The sequence below is a fragment of the Filicampus tigris genome, chromosome 9, assembly GCF_054856515.1.
Source record: "Filicampus tigris isolate MCC_2025a chromosome 9, RoL_Ftig_1.0, whole genome shotgun sequence".
Taxonomy (NCBI): Eukaryota; Metazoa; Chordata; class Actinopteri; order Syngnathiformes; family Syngnathidae; genus Filicampus; species Filicampus tigris.
The window spans coordinates 14801124-14825398 of NC_141225.1; the positions used below are offsets into that span (position 1 = coordinate 14801124).

The window sequence follows — 24275 nt, forward strand, 5'->3', positions numbered from 1 at the left end:
AGGGTTATACAGGAAAAATGAACACAAGTTGGTTTACTATTCTTCACGTTTCAAGCCTTGCTTATCCTCCCGATCTTGACCTCCAACATGGCGGACAAATAATACCCATCACATGATCTAAAACTATCCACACAAACACTTAGCACTTACTCCTTCACTTTATGTCCGGCAACATCATGAGCTTCGGGTCACGTCACAATCACGGAGTCCCTGGTTCGTCCAAACTCGTTGTTGACCGCACACATAAGGATTTGCGATCGTAAATATTGAACAGGTTTAACACTTCCAGGAAGAGAAAAAAAACACTCTTCACCATAGGATAACCTTCCAGAGACATCCAACAGTCAGGCCTTTGCTGATTTATGATCGAAAGGACAGAAAATGCTCCATTTAGGTCAGGTTATCGGTATGTGTGTACCCCACTTTACATGACACAAGAGTGTGTCAGTGTCTTTGGCAAAGGTAATTTCATTTGCATTTGTACAGTACAACACAGAGATTAAAAGATCAAAACAACATTTTGCCCCAAAAACAGACGGTCGTACAAAAACATTAAAATTCATAACATTGTTAAAATGAATGAAAATATACTATATTAATATTGTCACCATTAGATATAAATGTCAAAACAATAAAACACTCTTTTACTTGTAAAAACAATGAGGAGCGTGTAAGAGAATCCTCACAATTCTTATTTTTGTAACTGTCACACAGTAGTAAAATGACGCTAAGCACTAATGTAACACATTGTTAATCCTTTGGTATTGTATGAACAGAGACCTAGCAAGGTACAGTACATTGAACCCTTGCACAATATGCATGTGTCTGCAGTTTAACTTTTTTAGTGGGTGACTTCAAAAGCCTATTTTCCCAAGATTTTCAGTCCCTTTCCAAATTGTGCAACCGTAGTGGCTAGTAATGCTCAAACGGCTTTCCATAAAGCCATTTGAGTATTTATTCAATAATCCTAATATCAACCTTAAAGTAATAGCACACTAATTGACCTGACGAGTAAGACAATTCATTGTACGAGTAGAACGACTGTGTGTGCTGGTAACCTTTTTTTTTCCCACTATTGCATAACATTTCTGCACACTAGTATGACAACAATAGCATACTAGTAGGACAATTACATATTACTAGCGAGGCAAAACTGTGCACTAGTTGCCAACTTCCTCCTACTAGTACTACTAGTGACATTCTGTTGAAATCTAGCACTTCACTAGTAGTACTAGTAGCACACAGATGTCAACAGTTTTACCCTGGGCCGGAGTGGGACTCATTTTCAGCCCTGAAATTTCAGGGCTCAGATCAGCCCACTTTAGCTCACAATATTTAAATGAAAGTGAATCATTTTACCCTTATAAGTGTATCAATATAAAATTGATTACCATTCCCTCCAACATTGATATTTATACTGTATTTGATCAAAACGGAATGTGCTTACAAGATCACAATAAGTGTTTATTGAAACAAGTTTGAGAACATTAATAGTTAGAATTGACAAAAGGACAAAAATGGACCAATAGGCAAGTGTACATCACATGGGATAAGACACTTTACACTTAACAAGGCAGATTTATTTTTTAAGTCAGCAACATTTTGGCGGCTAACACAGCACTTCCTATTACATAGCTCTTTTCAATCCATCCATTATCCAAACCGCTTATCCTCACGAGGGTCGCGGGGGTACCGGAACCTATCCCAGCTCTCACAGGCAAGGCACACACAGGCAATTAAACATTCACACTCACAATCCTACCTATTTGAAACCAATCCATACCACTTCCGGTGCAGTATTTAGCCGACTAATGTTAACTTTCCGATGGCCACACAGCAGCAGGTATGTTGAAGAACGTCACACAAAACACTCATAACAAAATATTGTGGTGAAAACACACGATGGCTAATCCTAACAATGTGTTTGCATGCACATGAATTAGATTGCTAACTAGCCAATGACGCACACCGCCAAACGAACAAATGACAACACGCTACCATCAGACTTCTGACTGCGTCACACGTGCCACTATGCATGCGCACATTACATGAATGAACTTCTTACGCAAGAACATTACACAATTGCATGAAAATTAGTTAATGGTTAAGACACTTAATGAAGATTAACATATTTCTCTTAAAGAATAAATCACTGTGGTATTTTCTAGAGGATTAGTAGTTTTTGTGTTTTCGGCACTTCACAATTTGCCATTAGAGATTGCCATTACTAGGGCTACTGAAGGCACTTGCCAACCATGCTGGTTTCAAAACGGACCCAAGGGTGGCCCTACCAGCCTGGCCCACCGGGAATTCCTCCAGCGCTCCAGATTAACCACTCCAAACCTGGTTTTGCCTCACTAAGAACATGTAGTTGTCCTACTAGTGTGCAAACATACAGTAGTGGAAAACCATTAATGCTAAAATACAGAACACTCTCTTACCTTAAATAAGGAATGAGGAGGATGTAGTAGAAACCTCTCAAATATCTCAATCTGTCACATAATTGTAAAACGAAGTTAAGCACTAGTATAACTGAGTTAACGCTTTGGTGGTGTTTGAACTGAGGTCTAGTCATCAAGTACAAAGTACATTGAATTTGTGCGCAATACGCATATTGGCTGATCACTTCGATATGGTCACAAGGGCCGGGGATTGAACCCACAACCTCTGGGTTGGGAGACATTGAGCCATGTTGCCCTTGGCTGGCATTCAAATTGTGAGGTTCCAATAGATCTTTGTTACATATTACAGTGAACTATTTGCGGGCAAAGGGAACGATCCCTGCAGCGAATAGTGAAAACCCGTGAGTAATTGATACCCACACAAAAAGGTTTGTAATTGCGTATAGATGCCACAAGATGACAGCAAAGCGCTTTTCCCCCATTAGACATGGCTATGGCATGACTAAATGAAGCTCCTCCTCTTATTTCAACATAGTCCATTAGCCCAAGATGCCAAAATATGGCACCAATGCAATGTTTTGATATTAGACATGGCTTTGGCATGAGCACAAAACCAAGTAGGTGAGTTTTTCATCGACTACCTAAAGAAATCTGTGAATGTCAAATGCAAATAGGCGGAGGTTCACTGTTTTGTAGCGTAATAAGAACACTTTCGATAGACTGATTAGTAAAAATAAACAATAAAAAACTTTCCTAACGTGGGTCTTCTGTATACCCATATACTGCATAGAATATATTCTAATACTGTAAGTAGCATAATTTAAGTAAACAGCCTGATCTAGTTTCCATATACTGTATGTACAGTATATATGTATCGAGAATGACATTCTACGAATGCTATTTTACCGAATATTACTGTTTTTGCCATCATCGTGAACGTTCAGTGCAATGCGAAGAGTCGCCATTTCCTTTGCCATCATTGGGAGGTCGTCTGCACATTGGGTGCTTGTCTTCAGACGCTAGATTCACACAAGGACGTGACATTTGGTTAAGGACCAACAATGTAAGGTGATAGCGGCTTACTGAGACACAGACCTGCCAGAGAGTCCCCTTTCCTTTGGCCAGCCTGCAGATCATGGCAAAGGGGATCAGAAAGAGGGAAGACAAAGCAAGGAACCAGCCAATCCAATAGGCCCACCAAGGATACACGTATGTGTTGTTGAACTTGAGCGGCGTGTATCTCAGTAACAAAAACACAAGTGTGCCCTGCAAAAGAAAAACAAACAAGCATGAGAGGTGCTGAGATGAACACATACAAATATCATGTGTGCTTTGTTGCACTTACACTGCATATAACAGGCGTGGCATAGAGCCAGCAGTACTTAATCAGCGACAGAGGTTTGTATCCGATCATATCCTCAATGTTGTCACTGAAGCGTTCAGCACCTAAAAAGACAAACGCTTCTAATGAGCTGCCCCCAGCTGATACTACAACATATACTGTATAATCCAGAGGATGGGCTCTATTTTAAAATAGCTATACAAAGTTGAAATAGTGTAATAGATCCTGTGGATATTTTTATCAGACAGCATAGTCATCATCTGCATATAACCTACACCCAGCAAAACTTGTAATAAAATAATAATAATAATAATAATGTATTGGATTGGAAAATGCTATTTTTCACATAGTATTTGAATTTTATTTCAATGTCATTTTATTTTATTCTTAGTAGTAGTAGTATTGATACTTTTTACACAACTTATCACAAGCGCATGGAACTTTTTTTGTTTTGATTCCTGGAACTGTAATAAAGATTATTCCCAGGGTTTTTGGAGTGTTGCAAAAGGTGGAAAAAGTGAAAGGCTGTGAATACCTTCCGGATGGATGGCTTTTCAAAACCACTACTATATTTTTACAACACATGAAACAGTCATATAGTCATAAAGTTTACAGAATGCAGTAACGAGAGCCATTAACTTTAACTCATTCAATCCCAAAGACATATTCATCTGTCTTTTCACAGTCCAGCCATTCAATCCCAAGAATTTATCCATATTATCTTTTTTCCCAAATTTTTCAAACGTTACAGTAAAAGAGGGTCTGAAAATGTCTGGTATTGAGTGTCTGACCATAAATCCATCCAATAACCACTGACTGGAAGACTGCCATCAAAAGAAGAGTGGGACCACTGCAGACATAGTGATCAAAAATCTGCAGAATGTATGAGCCAGCCTACAATGGAAAGAAATAATTTATTATGAACCCATCCAAAAAGGTTGGAAATGATATTTCAGTCAATTTATTTCCCCCCTTTAATAATGCCAAATGATGCTGTTATACAGCTAGAAATCCCTTTCAGAAAAAGGGACGTGGAAGGATTGTGCATTTGAGGAATGACCAACACTGCTAAATGTGTGGGTAGAGCCCACCAAAATGTGCCAAAAATCATCAAGTCGGTATTCACTCTTGTGCCAGCCCGGTCACATGTCGCTGTGGGATGGTATCACATTCCTAAATCAGGAGCTGTCCTGTTGCACAGACCTTAATCGGACTGGTCAAACCTGGCATGTTGCTAGTCAGGCCGCATACAAACTCAGCAAAGTTGCACTACTCATGTACACAAGCGCCAATTGGGCAAATACCTGGCAACACTTGAAGCGCAAAACAAAATGCAATCCCAACAAGAAAATCTTGCTGTGGATTTTGGCAGTGTCTTGAATTACGAGTGACACGACACTCACGTTTTTTTTTTTTTCATATGAGCCGTTGTTCCAGCCAAAATTAGAGATGTGTGTATGGTGGCAGTAAACTCAACTCACTCCATAACAAGCAGTAGTTCGCCTGATAGTGAACAGTTCTTAAAAAAAAAAAAAAAAAATCTTTTCAATGTTAAATTGCCACTGCCAGTTGAAGTTTATTGTCCAACAAAACGAAGAATGAAGAAACTGAGAATGACACGTGTATTTAAAACAACCACATAGCTTCACCTTGCTACAGTCCCTTTAGCCTAATGCTAACAAACAATGCAAAACGTCAGAGCGTCTGTCACTGTGTTATAACACTTTAACGAAAACGGTAGACAGTACAGACAGCACAGCTCGGACTTCCACACAAAATCGCGTTTCACTATTTATGTTGACAGCAGTGAATGACTTTTGAAATTATTTGAAGGGGTTACTCACACACTTTTCTGGGAAAAAGAAAACCACATTCATTCAGTCCTTCCGTGACTCATTCAATCATTCATTCTCCGAACTTCTTATCATCCTATAGGGAAAAAATGAAAAATCCAGTTTGATCAAAATTATAAATGGAGTGCACTTATATAGCACTTTTTATTTTTTATTTTTTTTATATTGTATTTATAAAAAATGTAATTAAAAATTATATTTTCTCAAAATTCCCGATGGCCACCCCACCCGATTCACACTCAAATCCACACCATCAGTCAGTGAGAACAAAACCCAAGATGGCTGCACCCAAATTAGGCGGGTGTACCAAAACACCACTAGTCAATAATTAGGATTTTAAAGGTTCAAAATAATTGATGGAAATGCATTTTAGATCCTCAATATCATCATAGTTTACCATGTAAATAGTCCACTTAAAACTGAATTCTTACCTGTGACACCAACAAGTTGCCAAAGAGAAAGCAAAAAACACTGAGAAACAATAAAATAAGCTCTCTGCGGTATCCTTTTTGGATCTGGGAAGGGTACATATCCGTGATAGAGGTCATGATGCTTTCAAGTCCAGCAAACTGAGGCATGGTAAAAGGAAAAGCAGTCAGCTAACTTGAGAAGGCTCATGTCTGAATATACTTTATCTGCGGCAATATCACAGGGGCTTCAACTGACCTGACCGTCGATTCCCAACAGGATGATCATGGAGAAGAAACACACAGACCACACCTGAGGCCATGGCAGGAGGCTCACTGCTTGTGGGTACACGATGAAGACAAGACCTGGACCTGCGTAGGCAAAACAGCATGGCGTTCAAACAGAGCCTGACACTTTTGCACTTGTCATCCATGTCTGGTGAGGTCATACCCGACTCAGCTACCAAGGCGATGTCCACACCCTGTTTTTGGGACATATAGCCCAGAACTGAGAAAATAGCAAAGCCACTAACGAAGCTGGTCCCACTGTTCAGCAAGCAAAGGAAGTAGGAGTCTCTGGAAATCATAAAAAATGATAATTGAGAACCGCTAGCTATCTTATGACCAGAAAACCATATTTGGGAAAGACAAAATTTGAATCACTGACAAATAATTACATTCTCTAATCAAGTTTAAAACTAAAGTGCTGGACAAAACAATAGTGCCTAACACCATTGATGAAAATGATAACTAGAAACAGCCATGTGACCTTCAAGAAAGGAAACAAATTATTTAAAATGCAAAATCCATTTTTTTTGTGGATTGAGTAAAATGTTGTTGTTTTTTAATTTCAGGTTAAAAATACATATTTTTATTTAGGGTGTTCTGAGTTCATATAAATTAAGTAATTTGGATCTTATTGAAAAAAATCTAACATTTATTGAAAAATTCTTACATTTCATTTCATCCCAAAATCAAACAACTCCAAGAAAATAATTTGGTTAAAAAACTCAACATTTTTCACACTATGACATTACACTGAAATAATAAGTATTAAGATTTGTGAATAAAAACTCAAGTGAGTGTACAAGAACTACAGTCTCTTTTACTAACCCTTACCCTTAATTTAAAATAAGCCTTAAAGTGGTGGTCAAGTCCATACATTTCTTGAAAATAACATTTTTTATGCACCCCCACTAGTCTGAACATGGTACTTTGATTAATATGTGTTTGTGGAATAAGAATTAAGCAGCAAAAGCCACCTGTTTTTATCCATCTCAGGGGCCGGCCATTTTGCCACCTGCTGTCGACTAAAAATGACATACCAATTGTTAGGGCTGAGCTAACAACCAATGGCGGCTCACCTGTTTTCTGGGTTTGGCCATGGGACATTCATTCTTTTGTGTTTAATCAAAATAAGACATTTACAAACATCTCCTTTGACTTTGGAAAACAATGACCAGTAACTTAAATCAGATTAAAAAAAGTTTAGTGAATACAACATCAGTCCCTCTCCTGTGATATTGCGCAATTGTTTTGTTTTCAATCACTCAACATAATACCAAATCAACAACCGTAATTGGTCAAAAAATAATCCCTGGGGGGAAAATAGTTGTAAAATATTAATAGTAAAATAAAAATAGTAAAATGCTCACCTGTAGCAATTGTTGTTGTACTTGTTGTAGCTCCCAAGCGTGGTAAGACATCCCAAGCATATGGCGTAGGAATAGAATATTTGGGTTCCAGCATCCATCCACACCTATCCCATGTTCAGCAGCGTTTGTAAACAAAATGAGCGTATGCATTTTTGGGAGCGTAAACAAATGTATTTAATACCTGTGGGTCAGCGAGCCGTGCGGGATTGGGGTACAAGTAGTACTTGATGCCATGAAGGGCACCGGGAAGACTCATCCCTCTGACAAACAACACCACTAACATGACGAAGGGGAAGGTTGCTGTGAAGTAGGTAGCCTAAAATAGATGAAGGAAGATTATTTAAAAGCAACAACAACAAAAAGAATTGGTGCAAGTTGATAGTTGACTTTCAACAGCGAGGTGTTTTACTACTGTACATACATTATCAAGGACTAACAGGGTGGTGACAGAGCCCTTTTTTCAGATCACGTCTGCCTTTGTTTACCGTGTATGTTGCCGCTGATGTTGATACAGCTCAGGCCAGACAGTGAATGAGCAGCTCTAGTGTCTGCCATTCCTGTTTTGACAAGCAGACCGACGAACAAACTGTTCTCAAAGTACACAGATACTTCATCTAAAACAGACTCTATCCAACAATCCCTTTGGCACACAAAATGTAGCTTTCTGGAGGTGAAGCGTTGCCAATTAGATAATGTGTACGTAGTTGAGGTCGTCTGGTTCTGATCTGCAGTTCAAGTTACGTGGGAGCCGAGCCCCCCGTGGAGCGCAACTCTGGCCCGACAAAACAGCCCATATAAAGATGAAAAAAATCCCTAAATCACATGGGTCATTGTGAGAGGGACTGAAAAAGGTTTATCCATAAGTAACTCTCATTGCACAGTTCATATTTTGCATGATGATGTAGTCGTTCAGGGTCTTTTTTTTCCGCAGCCAAAACAATAGCCACTTTGCCAAAAGCAGACATTTTATGTCCTTGCCAGCTCAAGTGCGCTTATGGCTTCTTTAGGATACCGATACGGTTTGAAAAACGAAGCCACTGCGCATATTATTGTTTCCAAAAGCACAATAATAAAAAATGGGCGGGTGAAAGAAGTCATGCAGCGATGACCCCCAAACGTCTCACTGTTTAAATGAAAATCATGAACAATTGTGTAATGTACATCCAAGACTATTACAGTATATCCCGCCGTGCACATAAGTCATGTGCGACAGAGTCATTGAATTTTGAATATGTAACATCTGGCTTATAGCTACACAATTAATTTGATATTAAAGCTATCGGAGAGTTCTTAAGGCTGCACAGAGGAGCGCCCAGGGTGCCATTAAGCAGCAGGGGACGATTTTGAAATAGGCGGGACGTGCTATACGTACATAACTCCTCCACCACCCGTGGCCAGCATAGATACCTCCCGTCTCTAACCATACAATCATATCATCAAGTTACAACATTTTTTTTTCTTTAAAAAAAAAAGAGAGTGGAGAATTAATCACGGGTGTCAAACGCAAGGCTAGGGGGCCGGATCTGAGCGGCTGCATCACTTTATGTGGCCTGCCGAAGTAAATACAAGTCTTTTTATTTTCACAGAAAATTCAGATTTTTCTTTTTACGTTTTTACTTTTCACCAAGATTAAAAGCCTGTTTTTCACACCGAATCCCTTTTTAAAGACACAGCGCGTTGAATTTAGTGCCACCTAGTGGTGAACTAATAGAATGCAACAATCTAAGCTCGAAGTGTGTGCATTTTGAAGCACTACAGTGCCTCAGGGAGACCACACCCCGCAAAAGTAACACACATTTTTTTCAGCAGATGTACAAGCAAAACGTCATCATGAACTTCTCGTATTCCCTCAAGAGACAAAGGAAGTGCAATGCATTTGTTCTACATGTAGTCGTGATGTCGAAGAACTACGTTCGCTAAGTTCGTCTCCTTTGGCTATCCGTAGTAGAAAGATGGTGGCGAAGCATGGCAGCCTCCTGTAGGGGAAGCGCATCCTATGTAATATCATTAACGATGATTATATAATAATATACACATTGATGTGATAGAACAAATTTTTTTGCATGTTATTGAAATTAATAGTGGGTTTTGAAAATGAATGAACACTGAAAAAAAGTCAGCAATTTTTACACACTGTGTCTTTAACATAAATTGCACAACAGTTGTAAACTTAAATATATCCATGTCACAATTTCCCATGACTTGAAAGTTTGAGTGAAAGTTTAGTCGGAAGCGCCGTCGGAAGCCATTTTTAAAATTAGAGGCGGACCGGCCTATAGACAGGTACTACGATATTTTTTTTCCCCCCGGAAAAAAGGGGCGAATGACAGACGACGGAAGGGTGCCCACACTGCAGACGGATGACGAATAACGGACGCGAGTAAAATGCCCAGCTCTGATGATGACTATACATTTAAAGGGATTACCATCATGACGGCTAGGCCTGTCATGGTATTTACTGTATCTACTTATTGTGGTCCGTACTGAAAAAACAGCCGTTGACTTGTAGCTGCAAACAGTTTATGGCAGGCAGAGAGAATGATGAAAGCCAAATACATCAGCGTCTACTGTGCAAGGAGGAAAAATGTGTTTTGAATTTGGAACTACGTGGAAGTCAACTATCTCACAGAGGAGATTGTGGTCAACTTTGGAGGCTGCACAGTAAAAACACCAAGGGAATGAAAGTCCATCTTCAGTGTTTGTGGTGTTGTGTCTTTCTTACCTTCCCGGTGGATCGTACCCCCTTCCAGACACAAAAGTAGCAGATGATCCAAGCAAGAAGAAGGCACAAAGAAAGCTCCCATTGGATCTTTCCCAAGACCTCAATGCCAGGGGATATGTTTAGCACGCGTCGTCTGTAAGCACCAATGAAGTCTTAGGTAGGAATAGAATAATTTTCATTGGGAATAATACTCTGATAAAACTGCTGCTCTGCTCCCTAACCATGCTAATCTCGCTAATGGGGCCACACCATGATTGCAGCTCCTCCTTTTTCTATTCAATGTCTGTTGACTGGCTGAGTCATATTTTACAATAATAGCACTTTGAAGTTGTGATATGGATTTCCATGAAGGATCCAAGACTCCATGATTTTATTCCTCCAAATCTATCTGCCCTGCACTGTTATGTTATATATTGACGGCCAAAGAATAATATACGTGTTTAGACACTTACCGCCAAAACTCTACAACTGATGACGACATGTTCATATTGGAAGTCCAATTGGCACTATAGTTGCTCAATACGACGCAAGAGTCTGAAATATTAACGTATTGTTAGACACAGACACTCCATTTTTGTCAGCACTATAACGCAATGAAACAATGCAGACATTTGATACCCCTCCATCCACACCGCCTTAAAGAATGCAATTTCAGTACCTGTGTTCCATGTGTTACCACATGTTGCCCATGGCATCTCTCTGGAGAAAGAAGAGAACAGGTAGAGAAACGCCCAGGCTAAAATGACCATGTAGCTGATGCATCCATAGAAAAGGATGAGTTGACTAGCGTATCCAATGCCTGAAAATGACAACTCGTGTTAAAATGATTTCTTTAATGTTTCCTTCTAATGTTCTTTAGAGAGGAAAAAGTTCTTTGCCTTCAAACAAGGGGCAGATCTTCCTCCAGCACATGATTCCGCCCTGACTGGTGTATTGGCCCAGAGCTGTCTCCAGAACAAATAGAGGGATACCACAGGTCCCAAGGAACAGAACATATGGAATGAAGAATGCTCCTGCAAGCCAAGGTACAAGGGAGGCGGAGCCAGGGCACATTTGTTTAATGGTAGAAATAGCATGATTTCAAAATTCCACTGAGTTGCTCTAGGGTCAGGATCCTTGGGCTTGCAAATCTTATGCCTCATTTATATTCGATATATGTTTTTCTCGTGAGGAACGCTGATGTCTCGCCTGACGCATTGTGTTTAATGTTTTCTGCAACTTTTGTCTCGAAGATTTGGGACGATTTCCGAAACTCAGGGGATTACAGATCGAATCACAGAAACCAATCACAGCTCAGCTTCAGAAAACAGGTGAACCATGATTGGATGTTACCTGAGCCCTGAGCAACTGTGTCATTTTCAGCTGACAGCAAGTGACAAAATGGCCGCCTCCTGAGATGGATAAAAATGGGTGGATTTTGCTTCTTAACTCATATTCCACAAACGGAAAATTTTGGGGTTGACTTCCACTTTAAGCACTTTTCCTCTTACACGTGTCAGAGGCTGTATGAAGTCCCCGAGGAATTCATATTTTTTAAATCAATTATTAACCAATTAATCAATCTATTAATTAATCAATCACATTTTCAACCAATTAATACTAAGACAAATACTGACCCCATCAATAGAACAATGCTGAGTCAAAAGCCAATGAATACAAATGTTTCTGGTAACAATGCCAGCGGTCTTTTAGAATTTGAGTTTCATCATTTGTTTTTACCTCTGTATATGCTGGTCCATCAAAATATGTCTACTTTGAACCAGTGCTGTGGCGCTAGAACGGTTGGGGAGTGCTAATCTGCAGCACAGTAGCCACATCACCTTTTTTACTCATTCGCCGCTAAACATGCATTGAGTCACAAGCACAGCATTCTGATTGCATTACATTTATTGGCTCAATTTCATGCAGAGTAAAAAACATGCACTCCATCAAGGTGTAAGTGTAGCCAGAGCGCTCCATAGATCCCGCCTGGCCAACTATACAGCTGCTACATAAAGTATTTCCAAGTTTAAGGTGCGGTTTATATTTTTCACAAATTTAGTGGCAATTACAAGTCTCAGTGATTTCCACAAAGCCTCGGCTGTCAATGAATCGCTATAGTTTCTGTGTTCCTTCCCAACTTAGGCACAGTGGGTGCAGTACACTGTACTGGGTACACTGGATGCCCGGGAGCGGGGGGGGGGTTGAGTGCTTGATTATGATGCTTCCAAAATTAAATTTGTACACAGGGAGTATTTTGCCATTCCATGTTGATATAAATCCGCTAAATGTGTTTATGCCACTTCCTGTTGCAGGGTAGGCGCAGATGGAACATTTTTATGGTTGACATGCATCTATTGCCCTGCCTGGCATTTTGCTGCCCATTGAATTTTTTTTCTGTCATCTGGGGGGTGGGCTGTAGATGCCCCCCCCCCTCACTTGGGTGTCCGGGATCGCTGCCCCATCGGAACCCCACTTTGCGTGCCACCGGGTGAGTCTGGACGGGAAAAAATTTGTAGATGTAAAGTGAGGAACTCAGCCAAGGTGCGTCAAAAAGGATTTATGTCAAAACATAGAAATGAATGAGCTTGTGGGGGGGCAGTGAAATATGATAAATATGATTGGCGCCCCCAGGTGCAAGGCAAGATAATTGATTGGTGGGTAATTTCCAAATTTTGTTCCACATTTCCCCCGATTTCCATAGAGAGCAGATAATGAATGTCTATCAGCATTTTCTTAAGATTTTTAGGAATGTGTAAACATATGTTTTGTTTTGTTTTGCGGACCCCCTGAGATAGCCTTGGCGCCCCTAAGGTTAGTCTAGCACGCCACTGCCCAAACGCAATATTAGTCACAATACCCTGTTTAGACGAGTATTTCACATAGAACATACTATAATAAAGAAAATGTTTTACTTTGATTCCCTTTTAATATTTACATTTCCTCTCAATTTATCATAACTTAGCCACATCAACATGTAACAATTTTACTCGACTTACAATGTTGGCTAGGTCAAATTCATGCAAGGTTTTTTGCCAAATGCAAACTGGCATGTCCAACTTTTTTTCAGCATATCTCATCTTCTGTCTGTGCGATTTATTATCTGTGAAGCAACTGTTTGTAATGAATTCACCGGAAGCAACAACAATAAAAATGGGGTTCCGACATTAATGGCTGTAAATGTGAGGGCGGGGGCAGATTCCTAATCTGACTCCCCCTCCTCAACTCCACCACACAATTTAACAACCTGTTTGCTTCATAGGTAAATAATAACACTATATGATTGATTCCGCACAGGTGTCCATTTAAAATAAATATTTACTGGAAAAGTTTTAACATATAGAATGGCTGGGTGTCACATGACTGTGCTCTACAGTCTAAGAAAAAACAGTAACAGCGCGGTGCTTTTAAAATCCTCACCTCTTGGACATAAACTGAACGGGCTGTCAAGACAAAAAAAAGTTAAAATAGCTCAGTTTCCGTTTGATGGGCAACGTTTTGTGTGCGTGAAAAAACAAACATCTCGCGTTTAAGAAGATGCCAAATTATGGGATAAAAAAACACCAGGGGTGTTCAGCTAAGAATGTGATTTTGACACGTGCTGCACGTTATTTTCTTAGTCTTTTAGAACCTGTCAAATCCATTTGCATCAAATGCGAAACAAAGGGCACACAGGGGAGATTAGTATTGCAGGGGACGGTTTCCACGGACTTGGCAGCGGCTGTAGTTTACTTTTACACATTGGTCGGCTGACAAAAAAGCGATTTTGATTCGTGAACGTGATTCAACTTACCCATTGAGAAAAGCTCACGCCCCGTACGTCACAAGTAAATAAAACAAAGTGAAGTCAAAACAAGTGATGTGATTTTAAATTAGTTTGCATGAAGTGCAATAAGACGCACAGATTGGTTCTTAACGTGTTCTATCGAGGCGTTATAGCCCAGATAAAAACAAACACAAAACAAACAAACAATAAACCTTACCACCGCCGTTCTTGTAGCATAAATAAGGAAATCTCCAAACATTGCCAAGTCCAATAATTGCACCAGCCACTGACAGGATGAACTCGCTTTTGGTGGCCCACTTGCCACGCTCTTTAAGTCTTTGTGGAGACGTCTTTGTAGAGATGTAGCAAAGCCTTCCAAGCGAGTCTGCCATGCCGACTGCTGAGGGTGGGATGCAATTGACTCTTGGTTCTAGGTTGGACTGGATAGGGAACTGCCTCATAACAGAGCTATGCATGCGTGGCGATTTGGCCGCAAGGGGGACCTCTCGAAAGGTGTTCCAAAAAAAAAACAAACATCAGGACTGATATGCGCGCGAATGTGTGCGTGTGTGTGTGTGTGTGTGTGTGTGTGGGTGCGTGTGGGGGGGGGGGGGGGGGGTGCGCGTGCGTGCGTGCGTGCGCGTGTGTGTGGGGGGGGGTGGGATGTGTGTGGGTGTGTGTGTGTGTGTGTGTGTGCGCGTGCGTGTCAAGGTTATTACGAGCGAACGAACTAAAAAGGATCTAGGAAGAACCTAAGATAATCGAACCAACATTTTCTTTTTACAATATTAATTAAAACGAACTATATTAATTGGCATAAAAATATGTCTTTTGTTTTTGATATTGTCAATTAATTTTAGGACTGAACTTGGGAAATAAGCTTTCTAATTCTAAATCCTTGATCGTTTTAATTATTGGCAATTAATGATTCCCTTTGCATATGTTGCTGTACATAGTCATAAAAAAATATTGTTTATAATGATTTTATTTTAATATTGTAATGCTGCTTGGCAAAATCTCCAGAGAAGCGAGTGATGCAATGAGACAGATAAATAATGAATGTGAAAATAATAATAAATATAATAAATATATAATATAATAAATATTTTTTTTAATCTTACATGATTTTTGGGGGATGATTTTGATTTTATTTATTTCAGCCAATTTTACGACAGCTGTGCGGTTGTACGGCACATCGATGTTATAACAGTGGTGGTTTGGTTTGTATAACATCCCACAAACCACTGATATAAACGCCCCAAAGTTACGTCACCTAGCGCCTTTTTATTGGTCGCCGCCTTTTGTCACTCGACTCATTCATACGCTCTTAAAGCTGTAGTGTGTTTGAGACACCTCATTCATTCAACAATGACTTCTATATGTCTTTTTTATGGACATAGGCTATATATTAAAAAAAACTCGAATGTATGTTATAAGTGGCTTTACAGTACGTAACTTGTAAAGTCCATGTGTGGCCTGGATATTAAATACAGGTGCTGTGATGCAACTGGGTCCTGATTCCAGCTGTGGCCATGGGGAAACTGCCAAACTAACCCAGAAGTACATAAATGTGCATTAGAAAAAGAAAATGTGTTCCCTCGCAAAAACAAACGTTGCGTTATCTTGCAATCATTGTGAAGGAAGGTAAAGTCTTTTGCGGGGAAACGTAATTTTTTTTCTTTTAATTCCTGCATGTCACCTTAGGCCAGGGGCTACGTAAGATCCTCTTGGGATACAAGTTGCCATGGTTATTATCGGGTTGTTTTCAACAAAAGTGAATGAACGACACTCCCACAGAGTCACAGTGCACCAACATCAATAATGACATGTACAGTTATACATAAATGTAGACAAAATTGTTGTCAGAGTATAGATTAAACATGGTTGAAGCAAGGTCACTCACTGATAGTGCAGTGGTGTATTGGCCTCACTTTGGTGCAGGCAGCTTGTATTCAGTTCACTGATGGTGTGAATGTCAGTTTGAATGCTTCTCTTTCTCTCTATGTGCCCTACAACACTGGGGGCCAGTCAAGGGTGTGGTCTGCCTTTCGCCCAAAGTCGGCTGGGACAGGCTTCAGCTCACCCGTGACCCTGTTTGTATAGAGTGGACCTCATTTCTTCTAATTGCAACTCCATGCAGAAGTTGTTCTAATACTGCCATATTTAGTGTCTTAACTGTTTTTAATACACATCGAGGTGCAAAGATCAAGCTTCGAGGAGGCTGCACCCATTAGCTAAACTCAAGGATCCACTAATGAAATCTTTTAGCTCCTTGACAGTGATGTAGCCTATAAAAATATGCGTGTAACAGCTGGATTGTAAATGGAGAAAGATTTTAAATTAAAAAGTGAATCTGTTCTTGTATTTCCTTGATTATATTAGTTTGAATGTAGGTATTTTGCTGTGTGACAGTTCTACTTGGGTGAGTATTTAATTAAAAAAAAAAAAAACTCAATTCCTGTACCTGTCAGCCACATTTACAATTTCATACAGTAGGCCTATGTACTCATGGAAGAAATAGTGATGCTTGTGGTAAAAAAAAATAATGAGCGCCCCACACGGGTCGCCGGGTCCACTTGAACGGGAGGTCTCCAGATCTTCAAAAGGAGGGTGAAGCGCATCTCTTGGAACCTTCTGGTGGTCTTAACCCCGACGAAGATTTTCTCCAGCCGAAGCCTGGAGCCTTGGTGGCCGAACAGTGGTGGAACAGGAGTGAGGTTCATTGGTGAATCATTGCACAACGGTTGAAGAATGAAAATGAGTGTTGCTGAAATGATTTGCCCCAAGTCAACTAGCCCATGTGGTGTTCCAGATTACTATGTTGATATGATGAGTGCGATCGGGCAGACAAACAAAGTCAAAGTGTTGCCAACATAAAACCTTTATTAACTGTACAGCCAATGAAGTAACTTTTCAACATTTTTAATTGTCACACAAGGGTACAAAGAAGTTAAATACTGAATAACACAAAAAAAAAAATCTACTCACCCTTTCATGACGTGATGGATGCATAGCAATTAAGGAAGTTGGCAGTTTGTTGAATGCAAGTGAACTTTTCTTTTTTTTTATATGTTCTGTCATACAAGTGTAAAAAGAGGTGAACCACTGTATTGTAAAACTGAAAAGCAATAAATTGTGTACTCACCATTGACTCTGATGAGGCACGCCGGGGTGCATGGCGTTGCGATGAAAATTCTCAGATTGCTGGGAGGTGAGTCTCTTCACATTAAGATGGCAGGTTTCGTTTGTCTTTTATTATTGATGCTTGAGCAACAAGGACAAAGGGTGGAATGCTTTGCTACATGACTGCTTTGCCATGCGTTATGTTTCGGGTTTTATGTTTACCATCACACACTTCTGCGATGACTTCACAAAATACGGAAGACAGAAAAGCCAAAGAAAAAACAAATTCCAAAGGCACATTTTGTTCAGCCTTGGGGCGACCACTATCTAATTTTGAAAAGATGGATGTGTGATATGTAAAACGTCAAAGTAAATGCAGATAAGTCATCAGTGTACCTCAGGACAAAAACATGTTATCTGTGAACATTTTTTGACAAAATGAAGAACAGCAGTCTTTGACTCACACTGGAAGATCAAGCTAAACATCACCTAGGTGTTAAATATGCTCTGCATATATTGTGTGTGGAGATGATTTAATCACCTTCTTCTTGTCCTGCCTTACTGGCTTACTATAGTCACATTTCAAATACAGTAGCAGAAGAGCAGTAAAAATATAGTATTAAAATGAAAGCTGAAAACCTGATATAAATATCTAAGACTTGTTCATATATACTACAAACCCCAATACAGATGAAGTTGGGACATTATGTAACATATGAATAAAAATAGAATACAAAGATTTGCAATTGCTTTTCAACCTATATTCAATTGAATAAATTACAAATCCTAGTTATATAATGTTCCAACTAACAAGCTTCCCCCGATCCCTTCCCTCACTCAATTTGAATTTCATGCCTGCAACACATTAAAAAAAAAAAAAAAAAAAAAAAAAAAAAGCCGTGACAGGGACATGTTTACCAATTTTCTTTAAACAACATTCAAATCAGCATTTGGGAACTTAGGACTCGAATTGTTGAAGCTTAGTAGGTGGAATTTGTTCCTACTCTTATTTGATGCACACTTTCAGTTTCTCAACTGTCCGGGGTCTCCATTGTTATATTTTGAGATTCATAATGTGACATATATTTTCAAAGGGAGACAGGTTACACTGCTGGCAGGCCAGTCTAGTACTCATACTCTTTAACTCCAAAGCCGCGCTGTTGTAACACATGCAGAATCTAGCTTGGCGTTGGTTTGCTGAGATAAGCACGGAGGTCCCTGAAAAAGATGTTGCTTGGATATGCTGCCACAAAATCTGTCTGTACCTCTCAGCATTAATGGTGCCTTCACAAATGTGCAAGTTACCCATGCCATGGGCACTAACTTACCCCTATAACATCAGAGGCGCTGGATATTGAAATTTGCGCTTTTCCTCTTTGGCCCAGAGGACACGATCTGCATGATTTCCCAAAACTAATTTGAAATTTGGACTTGACAGACCACAGATTCCACTACACGTCAGTCCATCTTCGATGAGTTGTTGATACACAATAGCTTTCACTTTGCATGGCAGAGTTTTAACTTGTATATCCAATCACGGCTGACCTGTTTTCTGAATCTAAGCCGTGATTGGTCGTTGTGAGCAGTTGTGATGTCATTTTCAGTCGACAGAAGACAAAATGGCCGCCCCCAGAGATGGCAAAAAATGAGTGCATTTTTGCTGCTTAACTTATATTCCGCAGACGCTAAACTAACCAGAATGCCGTGTTTCAACTAGTGGACCTGCTGGGAAAATATTCTTGAAAAAAATATGTTTGGGTTGACTTCCGCTTTAAGTGTTTTTCACAGGAGAGCGACAATATGTACATTCTCTGAATCTTTTGATGACATTATGGATCATATATGATGAAATCCCTAAATTCCTTACAATTGTAAATGGAGAAACGTTAAATTGTTTGACTATTTGCTCATGCAGTTGTTCACAACTGAGTTGTAGGGGATTTCCTGGGGAGTCCCTGCATCGAGCTTTCAGGCTCCTCGGTATCAGAGATGTGCAGGAGAGGAAGGCCACCAAGGACATCAGTGAGGCTGCTAAGAATGCTTCCAAGTGGTTGTGGATCAAGAGAGGGGGATCCATGGTGTGTAGCATGCTACTTGGTCACAAGCCGGGGATTGATCACGCCCCGGCTGAGTTGGCCAGGCGAGGGTGTCTGAAGGTCAAAGCCCCGAAAGACCTTATGACCTTGGGTTCATCACTGAGGATGTGACCAAGCTACACCATTCACGTGGATGGTGTTTCTTCAAACAAAGTATTGATCATTGCCCGAGCAGTACTTGTGAACAACTTAGTCTTTTCGGGATGCTCCTTTTGTACTCAACCATGGCACCGCAGCAGGGCATGGCGCCTATGCGACGGACCAGTCCGCCTATGACGGACACCCATTTTGTAGGCGATTGACGATAGACAGAAACTTAAAAAAATTGGAAGCCCATTTTTTTCCATCTATGCAATCATCAATCGTCCCATCGGATGGGCGATATCTGAAACGAAAGACTCACCGTGGCATGTAAGTCTCACCTTGGCCAGACTAAATCCATCTCCTTTAAATGCAGTGAGGTTTCCGAGGTCCTGAAAGGTACATAAAAGTCCCAAAAAGGTTATAGAAGGTGCTGAAAGGAGACGCATTTAGTCCGGTTGCGGTGAGACTTCTATGTCACGGCGAGTCTTACGTTTCAAATACGCTAACGGAAGCACAATTAAAATGATCGTCAGAACGACCTATAGGCTATTACTATTTGGGCTGGCAGGACAAAATGGCAGATAGACGGATGGCGGAAGGGTATCCCGGCTGTAGGCGGAAGACGATAAACGGACCACACATTTTGAGTAAAATGCCCAGCTGTGCATGTCACCTCTTTCCAGTTAACCTATGCCGCGGAATGTTCCAAACAGGTGTTTTTTTTTTTGCATACCTCAAGTCTCCTAGCTTTTTTGGAACATATTGCAGTCATCAAATAATAAGTGAATATTTGCAAAAAAAGACAATAATGTTCAGCAGCAGAACATTAGTATATTTTTTCTAATCATTGTATTCGGTTTTTATTTACATTCTACATACACCCCAACTTCACTGGAAATGGGGTGTATACATTACTGTTCTTTATATGGCTTTCTTTCTGTCAAACAATCAGTATCAATACGTAAAATAGCCTACTCACAAAAACTTAGATACACTGTATTTGTCTTTTAGGTGGATTTCAGTTTAAATCTAAAATGCACTATAGCCTTTACAGGTGAACTTAATTGGACCTCCTGTACCTTTCAATGAACACTCAACAGCACATTATTTGATGTTTACACTTGATGTGTTACACTTTTTTTCTCCTCCAAAGCCCACACGTTTTCTAAAAATTTTATTCTTACAATACAGTTCAAAACGTTTTTTGGAGTCACTCTGTAATCTTGCCTTAAACTGTATATGTTTTGCAGCATTTAAGACATTTTTATGGACGAAAGATCAAATGATTGGCCAAAGGGTTTGAACTGCAGACAAGTCAGTGCAACACCCCACAACCTCTAAATCAACAACTTTTCTATTGTGTGCCCAACATTATTTTAATGGTTTTAGTATTCTCAAACTTCGCAGGTGTAAGCAAGTGATACATAAAATGTATTGTATGTATATTAAATGAGTATGTAATTGGACAGAAGCTGTTTCTAACACAATGGTAACCACACATCTACTCAGAGTGGACAGACAAACAATGACAAAACGTGAATGTTAAAATAACAAAATAAAGTTATGTTTAAAAAGAATTCAGTAACATAAGATGTCTTGTATTGCTGAAGGTGGCAATTAAGAGAGACTGACACTAAGTTCAGTCAGTAAACGTGAGTTGAAAGGCACAGAGATGTGGAGAATTAACGGGTTGGATTCATGATTAGAATCAAAAGATGTATATTTCAGTGATTCTTCTGCAACAAGCTATTTTAACATCGTGTTTCAACAATGGACCATATGCACGGTAACAAATTGAGCATTTGCAGGGGAAACACTAAAGCTTCATTCCTCTGCATGCTTCAAGCTACTGGGATGATGTACTGGGTATATTCAATAGTTCAGTGCTTCTGCTTTCAAGGTATAAATGTTATGAAAAGCTGTAACTTTTTAACAGACGAAGGCATTTCTCCTTCAGCCGATATGTTCAGCGATTCAGCTCAGCTTTATATTTGAATGTGTTAACCAGTGAGCCCATATTACAGAGGTGATGAAAAGTGAAAGAAAACCAATCGCCGATGGTTGAAGCTCCATCTTTCTCTGTATCAGGCGGTGCTTGGTGGTGCGAGGCGCTCCCGTCACGAGAAAATCGGAGAAATGGGACATTCTCATCCTGGCTTGCTTGTCACTATTATTATTTCATCATTGGTTGACAATTGTATTTTCTTAATCTCAATTTCATCATCCGCACCATGTAGCGACAAGAAAAACTTTCCATTCTATCCACGTTCACTCTTTATGTACAGCACATTGTTACAGTTCTGGTTGTTTTTGTGGTCTATAAACCAAGTTGAGTTAAGAGTTGAGCGTGTCAAGGATGAAGCCGTGCAAGTCTATGTACACATGGACCTGCATGTACTGTGAAACTACAAATGGCTCATTAAATCAGATATGTGTGCTTTTGTTTTATCCAATACTTGAGATAAGTGGAACAATTACAATGGTAATCCATCATTTACGGTACTTGGCGTCATTCCAGCAGACAACGAGTTGGACGCTGTCATTGTTATTGCTATGCGTTAGCCCTAAGTTAGCAAGGCAACCGTATCCCAAACGACAAAGTAGTATGTGCATAGAGTCCATTCCGCTAACATTTTGGTACCAAAAGACTACATTTGTGTATAAAAACGTATATTAAGAGATGAAAATTCCAACCAGCTGATATAGTCAATGCAAACTGTGCAAATTGCACTCTTACAGAACAAATTGGCAGTGATGACGCGTTGGATAAACAAAACAATCATTAGGGAGTTGAGTCTGTTATCACAAGAATTTTGTTAGTTGTTTTGTAAGGAGCCTGAATATCGCTGGCGTCAGTTTGAAATCTCCTGTCTCAATTTGGTAAATTTCAGATTTTTACACAAATCTATTCTATTGGGCAGTCCACAGGTGTGGATGTTACTTATACATATTATTGACCAATTTTTTTGTGTTGAAAATGGCTTGCTCTCTTTGACAAAGCAGCGTTAATACTAATAGTTGAACAAACATGCCGTTTTTGGATCTCCTGAAAAGTCATGATTTCGTAGGTAGATGGAGTCCCCACAACGCCAGCGATATCTTCTTTTTACGCCACACGCTGCCACAAAGCAGGCAAAATCTAGTTTTTGTTGCCAAATCTGGTGTTCCTCTTGCGCCGGTGCACATAGGCACATACAGTATGTTGCGGGATATAATACAGTGCTTCAATTTTTGGACAATTTCCTGATACATTCTTATGAGAACATTACTGCAGCACCCCTATGCTCACACCTAGCCAAGGAAAATGTTCCTGTCTGTTGGCATAATGACAAAATGAAAATGATTTAAGTGAACCTTGACTATTTAAATGCAATAACCACTAAGTAATAAATGGAGACGTATTAAGAGACGTCTCATCTAGTGGCACAAGAAGGTAAAACCACACAGCTTGCAAAACTTTCTTGAAAATGTTCATGGTCTCATACTTGCACCTCCATTTCAACTCCACCGCTTCCCTTGTACTCATTGGCAGCAGGAGCCAGGGATTTGCTGGGGTTCAGTGGATATTGCTCGGGTTGCTTTGCCGAGTTGTGGGCCTTGTTTTCCGGACGGCAAAGCTGTTTGACATTCTGTGAAGAGAAAGAGTCACAAAAATACACAAGTAGTGTCATAGGCATAGAATCAGTCGGTTATCAAACGCCAATGTGAAAATCAAAACAAGGAGAAGCCGGTGCGCTCCTTTCCCTGCAACCCCTGGTCCTTTTGGATGGGTTAACTATTCAACACAAAGGGGTTGAAAAGAATTCCAAGATCCAGCATTCTGTAGAATAATGTAGATGTAAAAAGCCCTAAAAATACAGATATTTTACATTTACACCATGGGCGGGAAAAAGGCAGTCCGGACTAACTAAATGTTATGTGACGTTTATCATTTCTTACTCTTAAGTTTCCAACTGAAATCAAATTTTAGAGCGACTTTAATTATTTTTCCTAACGACGTGTCACGTTTTACTTGCTTGATTTTGCTCGGCCGAAAGTGTGCCCCAAAACATAGAGGAACCTTTTGCCACTATGCATTTGTAGTTTACTAATGTGTAATCTTTGATAGGCCGCTTCATATTTTGCTGACTAAATAATTACTTGATTTTAGAACAGTATTTCACTAATGCAAAGAACGGTGGTGAGTGTTGGAGGGTTTCGGACAAGCATAAATTATTGGTGGAACACAAGATGTTTTGTGAAGCCACTTGCCTGTAGCCATCAAATAAATTCCAAAGCAGCTCTCACCTGCAACTCCTCACGTTTAAGTGTCATTAGCCAAGTGTCTTCTAGTGCCCTTGTCAGGCATAGTGCCAAATGTCTGCCAGGCTTTTACATTTACACGATATTCCTAGCGGCCATGGTTGGATCATTCCGCCGAAACGTACTGCAGTGTTGGATTTTGGCAATTTTTTCTTGCTATGCTTTCTCAGCTTTGCCTTCTGCAACACTCAAGGTTCCCAAGAGCAGAGTGGTCTCCATAATCCTTAAATGGAAGAAGTATGGGGCGACCACAACTCTTCCTAGACCTGGCCGTCCAGCCAAACCGAGGCAATCGTGGGAAAAGAGCCTCGGTGAGAGAGGTACAGAGGAACCCAAAGATCACTATGGCTGAGCTCCAGAAATGCAATAGGGAGATGGGAGAAAGGTCCACAAAGTCAACTATCACTGCAGCCCTCCACCAATCGGGACTTTATGGCCGAGTGGCCCGACGGAAGCCTCTCCTCAGTGCAAGACACATGAAAACCCACATAGTTTGCCAATAAAACACATGAAGGACTCCCAGACTATGAGAAATAAGATTCTC

The 24275-nt window shown here is 40.1% G+C and overlaps 2 protein-coding genes across 3 annotated transcripts in view; both read right to left on the reverse strand.

Annotated features, from left to right (window-relative positions):
• Nucleotides 1-1443: 1443 nt before the first annotated feature.
• On the reverse strand, nucleotides 1444-14647 carry slc6a11a (solute carrier family 6 member 11a). Its single transcript, XM_086041583.1, has 14 exons — nucleotides 14344-14647; nucleotides 11260-11394; nucleotides 11040-11180; nucleotides 10834-10915; nucleotides 10382-10514; nucleotides 7841-7975; nucleotides 7660-7763; nucleotides 6456-6580; nucleotides 6264-6376; nucleotides 6029-6166; nucleotides 4536-4638; nucleotides 3748-3848; nucleotides 3498-3668; nucleotides 1444-3421 (listed from the first exon to the last, which is right to left on the reverse strand). The coding sequence occupies exons 1-14, from the start codon at nucleotides 14600-14602 to the stop codon at nucleotides 3305-3307; spliced, it is 1857 nt and encodes a 618-aa protein (XP_085897709.1). The 5' UTR covers nucleotides 14603-14647; the 3' UTR covers nucleotides 1444-3304.
• Nucleotides 14648-16989: 2342 nt separating this feature from the next.
• The window catches only part of LOC147142177 (sodium- and chloride-dependent GABA transporter 2-like), a 40005-nt gene continuing 32719 nt past the window's right edge, over nucleotides 16990-24275 (reverse strand). For both annotated transcript variants that reach the window (XM_086041155.1, XM_086041156.1), the window contains one exon: nucleotides 16990-23058. In XM_086041155.1, the coding sequence (XP_085897281.1) occupies nucleotides 22909-23058 (150 nt within the window). In that variant the 3' untranslated portion in view covers nucleotides 16990-22908. The remainder of the gene's footprint in view (nucleotides 23059-24275) is intronic.